Genomic DNA, 7614 nt, shown 5'->3' on the forward strand with positions numbered 1-7614 from the left:
CCCATCTTCCCATCTCAAACACATCAAACCCTCACCAGTCGGTTCGCCACATCAGCCGCCCGACCCCATGTCAGCCCTTGATCATGGTGGTTCCAACCGCCACAACAAACCCTAGACGTCGTCGCCGACCACTCTCACTGCACTCATGCTAATCAATTTATCTTCCCATCTCAAACACATCATACCCTCATCAGTCGGTTCGCCACATCAGCCGCCCGCCCCATGTCAGCCCTTGATCATGGTGGTTCCACATAGGACATCACCTAGGTGGTCATCATGTAGGTGGCAATCTGGCATCCTTCTTGCAAAAAACTAAGAAAACTGGAGGGGGGGAATGTTGGTGGCCAAGGAAGAAGGGTGAATGGCGTGACTCCTCCCTCGTCAGGCGTTCTACGGTTCTTACCCCCAAGAGGTTCAGACGCCTCCTCCCCCTTCTTCTAATCTCCTCCTCCCTCCCACCTCCTCTATATACACCATACATACGCCGTAGTCTCCCTTCTCCACTCCTCTGATCACCAGCCGCCGCCCGCCTCGGTTCCCGCCGATCCAACCCGGTACGTGCCTCGATCCGTCCGCCCAATCTCGGCTCCGGCCGCGCCCGATCGGATCAAGGATTTCGCCCCGCCCCATCTTCTGATCCTATAGGACTAGCGACGCACGAGTACATATTGGGTTCGTGATTCGTTGAAGCTTCCGGAATCTCACAGTATTTTTCTCCGATTTTTTCCAGGGTTCTCCTTGATTCGGCGCCCAGGAACAAGGTCAGTTTAATCCTTCCCGTCCGTGGAGAATTTTCCTTCGTGTTCTTGGCTGTTGAGAGATTTTCTGGTGCCGTTTCTGTTGGTGAATTACTTGATTTCTGTGCAGAAGGAGCGGCCTTTCGGATGTCTAGCGTCGCGACCCAGGAGGCGGCGTCGGGGTCGACCTTGCAGGAGAAGGCAGCCAGCAGGAACAAGCGCAAGTTCCGTGCCGAACCACCGTCCGGCGAGCTGGCCCCCTTCGGGCTGGAGTACCCGCTGACGACGGACTGCGTGGGGTTTGAGTTTATGTCGCCTGAGAAGGCTGCCATGGCGGCGGCCGCCGCTGCTGCTGAGGGTGCCAATCTAGACTTCATCCCGAGCACCTGTGATGCCTGCAAAGGCATCCACGCCACAGCGGAGGAGCTATTAGAGTGTCAGCGGTATGTGAATTGGAGTGACCCAAATGAGGCACAGCTTGAGGAGATCCTTCTGAAGAGTCTGGATACAACCTTTGACAATGCTGTCGGTGTGATCACCACAATGGGCTACTCAGAGGCTGCCGCAAGGGCTGCGGTCGTGAGGGCAGCCGCACAGTACAGCTGGAGGGAGAGCCTTGCTGGGTTCAGTGAGGCCGCGGTCGAGGTGCTCAAGTCCGAGGGGGACATGTTACCGAGGGATGGCTCCTCCCTTGAGGACATGAGGAAGATTGAGCAGGTTGTGCTTGCTAGCCTGGTTGCGGTGGTCAATGAGGCCCAGCCGTTCTACACCACAGGCGATGTGATGTTTTGCTTGCTCATGTCAGATATGAATGTAGCCCATGCCTGTGCCATGGACTACAGCGCTGCTCCTCTTCCGGCTGTGGGTGCTCAAGTGATTGCACAGCCAGTTGTGGGGAACTATGAACCCACCCCAACTTCCGATCTGTCGGTTTCTATTACCAACCCACAGACTGGTGTTACTTTCCGCGGCAAACTTACCCCAGTGCCACCTGGCACGTACAATGCTGTGAAAGCTGATTCATCCACAACACCAGTGAACCTGAATGTGCCAAGTGGCAAGCCATGTGTCTCTGGCAAGATGCATCCTGTGGTACCAAATGTTAAGCCAAAAGAACACCCGGCTGCTACGCCTGATCATTCAGAGGATCAACCATTTGTTGCTGCTGCGACACAATCTGTGAAGGATGACAAGCCATTCCCTAGCAAGAGGGGAGGCTCTAAGAGGGATTCCTTGCACCGGCAGAAGTTAATGAGCTTTGATAAGAATTCCCGAGCGTTGGGCTCTAAAGGATCTCTTAGGTCTGGCAAGTATATCTCTTGTGGGACTGTAGCATTAGAGAGGAAGTGCAGGCAGGTTTCAGATTCTGCTACATGTAGCTTGAAAGGTGCATCAAAAATTGCCAAAGGGTTTGCTGCAAGCATGAAAGGGTCAGAATATTCAGTTGACCTTTCTTTTACAGCCACTGGTACCATTGCCTCCATTCCATCATTTGATGCTAAGGCCCCCAATAACACTGACCCAGCATCAGCTGCTAGCACAGAATTGTCATTGTCGTTGCCATTGCCTTTGCCTTTACCTTCCTCAAGCGATGGTTCTGCTCCTTCTTTGAATCATGATTCTAGTGCTGAAGCTGTAGACCCTAGCAGCAAAATTAACTTTGCATATGATGAGGATCAGAAGGTCTGGATTCCACAAGATAAGAAGGATGAAATGGTCTTGATTCTTGTCCAGAGGCAGAAAGAGTTGCAAGCACATATGAGGGATTGGACAGACTGGGCTATGGAGAAGGTGATGCAGGTCACACGGCGGCTTGCCAAAGAGAAGGAGGAGCTTCAGTCACTTCGGAAAGAGAAGGAAGAGGCGAGCCGACTTCATGATGAAAGGCACTGTCTGGAAGAGAGCACTCGGAAGAAGCTTTTAGAGATGGAGTCTGCTATTTCTAGGGCAAACAATCAACTGGATAAAGCAGATGCTTCTGCTCGTAGGCGTGAGGCTGAGAATGCACAACTTAGGATGCAGATGGAAGCCGCAAAGCGGCACGCAGCTGAGTCTGCAGCAAATTTTGTGGAGCTTTCAAAGAAGGATGAGAACAGTCTTAAAAGGTCCCAGCATTGGGAATCTGAGAGAGCCATGTTGCAAGAGCAGCTTGCATCTGAAAAGAGCAAACTATCTCGGGTTCAGCAACAACTTCAGCATGCTAAAGAGAAGAAGGAACAACTCAAGGTATTTACAACCTTGCCTCTTCGTAATCTTCTACATCGAAGTAAATAATATCTATGAAACACATGCAAGCCTCATATTTTAACTTCACATCTATATGTACTTCATGTGGTTTAGTTGACATATACTCCACAGTTTGATTATTAAACAGGAAAAAGTTAAACATTGCACAAAACTGATGTTAGGTTGCACTGGAATTTCTAAATATTAGGAGGAGCCTCTCCCAAGTATATGCTTTAATACGTGTTGATTTTGTTGGGTATGTTTAATAGATGCGGTCATGGTTATGCTTTTCATGCTTTAGTATGTGTTGATTTTGCTGGGTACGTTTAATAGATGCGGTCATGGTTATGCATTTCATTACGTTTCGCTTCATGGTCTTTTATTTACTTACATTTGTTTTCTGTTTCTGTGCATACTAATGAGGGTGTTTAGAAGTTTACATAATAAATGGTAGCTAATTGGTTGTTATGCCGTGAATGCTGTAAGCATATTTAGTATTTCACATATAGCTGGCAGGAAAGAAGCTACTTGAACGTTATGGTATATCTCTATTCTTCATTAAACTCCTCCCAATAGTAAAATTTTGATTTGGGTAAATAGTATAATTACCTTTTATTGATTGTCGGTAAGTTCTATAGTTTAAACTCTAAACAGAGTAAAAAGTCGGTTCCATCACTAGCACCTCTGCAGCGTCTCTCCAACCTTTGTTTGGTTGACTCATATCATGTGATTTAAGTCCTTGCTTTGTTCAATATCTTTCAGAGGGTGGAATATAAAAATAGGTTACCACTTCAGTACAAAACAGGAAATGACTTGTGTCTTTCTAGATTAGTGGGTTAAAGCAACAATAGGACTAGAAAGGTGGCTTAGGTTAGACTGCTACTTAAACCAGCATCATAAGCGTTACTATCCTATTCTTTTATAAAGTTCATCATCTTATTTTCCAATATGAGTATATGACCAATTCATTCTATGTGCTTAAAAACAGAAATCGTGTGTGCTTGTAACATGTTTTTCATTAGCTTTCATGGTTTGCATACACATCTACTTTGTTTTAAGTTGATCTCTCATGTCATGTTTTGCCGAAGTTGTTGAAGGTTACTTTGTACAATGCAGTACAACCCGTGGATCCAGTGTATTCCATCTTGACCTGAACCATTGTTGAATGCTTGCAGGTAAGATGGAGACAGGAAGAGGCTAGGAAGACTGAGGCAATTGCCTGTGTGAGCTCAGAGAGGAAAGAGCGGGGTCAGATTGAGACATCTCTGAGGTCGGAAGAGAACTTCCTGCACCTCAAAGCTGAGAACGACATGCAGAGATACAAGAGCGAGATCCGTGCCCTGGAGCAGCAGATCTCGCAGCTGAAGGTATCCCTGGACGCTTCAGAGGCAGCTGCTCCCAAGTGGGGAACGGATGACAAGACCTGCGCCCTGCGTCTCTCCGAGGGGAGAAAGAATGGCGGCAACGCGCAGATCCTGGCCAAGATGGCGGGGGCGGCGGCCCTGGACCTCGACTTCGACGACATCCAGCGAGACCGCGAGTGCGTCATGTGCCTGAGCGAGGAGATGTCGGTGGTGTTCCTCCCCTGCGCCCACCAGGTGGTCTGCGCCAAGTGCAACGACCTCCACGTCAAGCAGGGGATGAAGGAGTGCCCGTCGTGCCGGACCCTCATCCAGCGCAGGGTCTGCGCCCGCACCGCGGGCTGCTGAGTGAGAAGAGAGAGATTTTGCATCCGCGTCGGGCTATACCCATTTTTCCTTTTCTTTTTGATGATTGCCCAGCTTGAATTTGATAGAGATTGGAAAAAAGAATAACGAGTGTCGGTCGGAAGAATAACGCTTGGTCGAGACATCGTACACCCCCCCAAAGATGTTGGATAATGGATGGTTGGTTTATATGGACATGTACCCCTCCCTGTGGATTGTGTGTTGCTAACCCTCTCTTTTGATGCAGGCAATGTCTGGTAGTTTTGGACCGGACTGGATGGTCCATTGTTAGCATGTTCATTTCTGGTTCCTGGGTGAAGTTGGCAGCGGTTGGTGATAAGGGAATGGGAGCCACGGATGTGGCCCCTGTCAGCTGTCCGACAACCAGTGCTGGATCTGGACATGGATCGTGAGCTTGCCGGAATACTGGCATCCATGGGTATTCTTGGCTGGAGTTGTTTCCTTTTTTGCGGTGCTTGCCTGGTGTTTTTTTTGCAAGCACGGAACGCACGAAAGCCCCGACTCCTCCGATGGATCTCTGGCGCTGGAGCGGGACTGTCGCCCCAAGGATTAGCTCGGTGCACTCGGCTCTACACCGTATGCCTTCACCTGGAGATGGTCATCATCGGGAACCAAGGGGCCTAACTCGGTCAGATTTGCCTCACTTGTGGCGTGGCAAAATGCGGCAAGCTCATTATGCCAAACCAAACATGGGGCTAACTCGGTTTGTAGGGTCCACATCTTTTCTTGCAAATTGATCTTAGGCTCCGTTTGGTAATCCACCGGCTCCTAGAATCTGCGGAGCGGCCTGCTCCAAAACTTTGAACTACAACTCCGTCCACTCTCGGTGGAGCCGTGCAGCAGAGTGACGTGAAACATGCCCTTTAGTGTCTTCTAATAAAATAAAGAAAGCTATTGGAGTACTCTAAAAAGAAAGAACAGTGGGAACGGAGTGCAATATTAAGAAAACTATGAGCACGGGCCCACTAAACAGTGCACGGTTTTGGATCTTTGACTTACAGACCCGTGAGGTAAGGAAACAAGTTGTGGTGCTTGTGTCAGGCCACGTCGTCTCTAGTTATGGGTGTCATAATACTTCAGTTAACAGACGGTCAAGATCGAATATTACAACAAGATTGAACGGCTCGCCTTCTACCTGGGTTATTATTTACGGTACTGTATCTTTTCACTTGCCAGTTTATTCATTTCTATCATTGTCAGCTATACTATATAAGCCAACCCCTCCGTCGTAATAGATATGCTTAATATGTAAAACTTTCTAACCCCTCTGTTTTCGCGTGCATATTTCACCTTTTTCTGAGATTTGCTAGAATCCCAGCTACCAAATTGATCTCGAATCCAACAAAGGGCATGGCAATTGGTATCATCAACACAGTTTTCCCTCAGCGACGTGTTTGATTTGGGGAGAGAAAGTGAGTTCCTACCCTCCTCGCCCATATCGTGGCGGCGGCGTGTTTGAGCGGCATCGATGATGATGTTTCGGTGGCGTTGGTGGCGGTAGACACATTCGACGATAGCTCGTAGTGAAAGACTTGGTTACTGAGATGTATTTTCTCGGTGGTAAAACCGGGAGGGTACGCCACGAGTTTAATCACGGCCTACGCCACCATGCTTCGTCAGCTGCATACTCAAGTAGTGTGTCGCGGCTAGAGAAACTTGCAAAAGCACTTTGACTTGTTTTCATGTGAAGGCTTCAACTAGTGACAGTCTTGAGAACTGGTGATTCGGCTCAAGGATTTTTTTTCCAAAGCGGGTTAAAAAGATGATGTAGGGTGGAACCCTAGATGGCCGATCTTTCACGAAAGGAGCAGATCTGTAACACCCACGATGCGGCTATATCTCCCACGTGTCGGGGCACGACTTAGAGGCATAGCCGTATTTTTAGGTTTGTTGCAAGAGGGGTAATCTTCACACAATCCCATGTACTCCCTCCGTTCGGAATTACTTGTCGCAGAAATGGATGTATCTAGACGTATTTTAGTTCTAGATACATCCATTTTCGAGACAAGTAATTCCGAACGGAGGGAGTACTGAATAAAAAAAGGGATAAAGAGTTGGCTTACAATCGCCACTTCGCACAAATACAAGTTAAACATACAACATCCAGAATACAATCAAGGTCCGACTACGGTACCAAAAATAAAAGAAGAAAACCCCAAATGCTAGATCCCCGATCGTCCCAACTGGGCTCCACTACTGATCAACCAGAAACGAAACAAAACAACGATCAAGATCTTCATCGAGCTCCCACTTGAGTTGGGTTACGTCACCTACACTGGTGTCATCGGCACCTGCAACTATTTGGAAGTATCTGTGAGTCACGAGGACTCGGCAATCTCACACCCACGAGATCAAGACTATTTAAGCTTATGGGTAGGAAAGGGGTAGTGAGGTGGAGCTGCAGCAAGCACTAAGCATATATGGTGGCTAACATACGCAAATAAGAGCGAGAAGAGAAGCAATGCAACAGTCATGAACTAGAAGTGATCAAGAAGTGATCCTGAAACTACTTACGTTCAAACATAACCCAAGAACCGTGTTCACTTTTCGGACTCCGCCGGAAAGAGACCATCACGGCTACACACGCGGTTGATTCAATTTAATTAATTTAAGTGTCAAGTTCTCTACAACCGGACATTAACAAATTCCCATCTGCCACATAACCGCGGGCACAGCTTTTGAAAGTTCAAACCCTGCAGGGGTGTCCCAACTTAGCCCATCACAAGCTCTCATGGTCAACGAAGGATATTCCTTCTCCCGAGAAGACCCGATCAGTCTTGGAATCCCGGTTACAAGACATTTCGACAATGGTAAAACAAGACCAGCAAAGCCGCCCGATGTGCCGACAATCCCGATAGGAGCTGCACATATCTCGTTCTTAGGGCAACACTGGATAGGTCAAGCTACGAGTAAAACCAGCCCTC

The 7614-nt window shown here is 48.2% G+C and overlaps 1 protein-coding gene across 1 annotated transcript; it reads left to right on the plus strand.

Moving 5' to 3' along the window:
* The first annotated feature begins 363 nt into the window (after positions 1–363).
* On the plus strand, positions 364–4866 carry LOC125528218 (putative E3 ubiquitin-protein ligase RF298). The gene is made up of 4 exons (XM_048692718.1): positions 364–554; positions 731–761; positions 868–2963; positions 4139–4866. Exons 3-4 carry the CDS (start codon positions 885–887, stop codon positions 4670–4672), a joined length of 2613 nt encoding a protein of 870 aa, XP_048548675.1. The 5' UTR covers positions 364–554; positions 731–761; positions 868–884; the 3' UTR covers positions 4673–4866.
* The last annotated feature ends 2748 nt before the right edge of the window (positions 4867–7614 follow it).

This window comes from Triticum urartu, unplaced genomic scaffold (genome assembly GCF_003073215.2).
Source record: "Triticum urartu cultivar G1812 unplaced genomic scaffold, Tu2.1 TuUngrouped_contig_4719, whole genome shotgun sequence".
NCBI lineage: Eukaryota > Viridiplantae > Streptophyta > Magnoliopsida > Poales > Poaceae > Triticum > Triticum urartu.

Excerpts from the sequence above, each read along its gene's own strand:
- LOC125528218 (XM_048692718.1), top strand. The coding sequence starts at position 885 with ATGTCTAGCGTCGCGACCCAGGAGGCGGCGTCGGGGTCGACCTTGCAG. Across the intron at positions 2,964-4,138 it reads AGAAGAAGGAACAACTCAAG|GTAAGATGGAGACAGGAAGA; the intron begins GTATTTACAACC and ends GAATGCTTGCAG.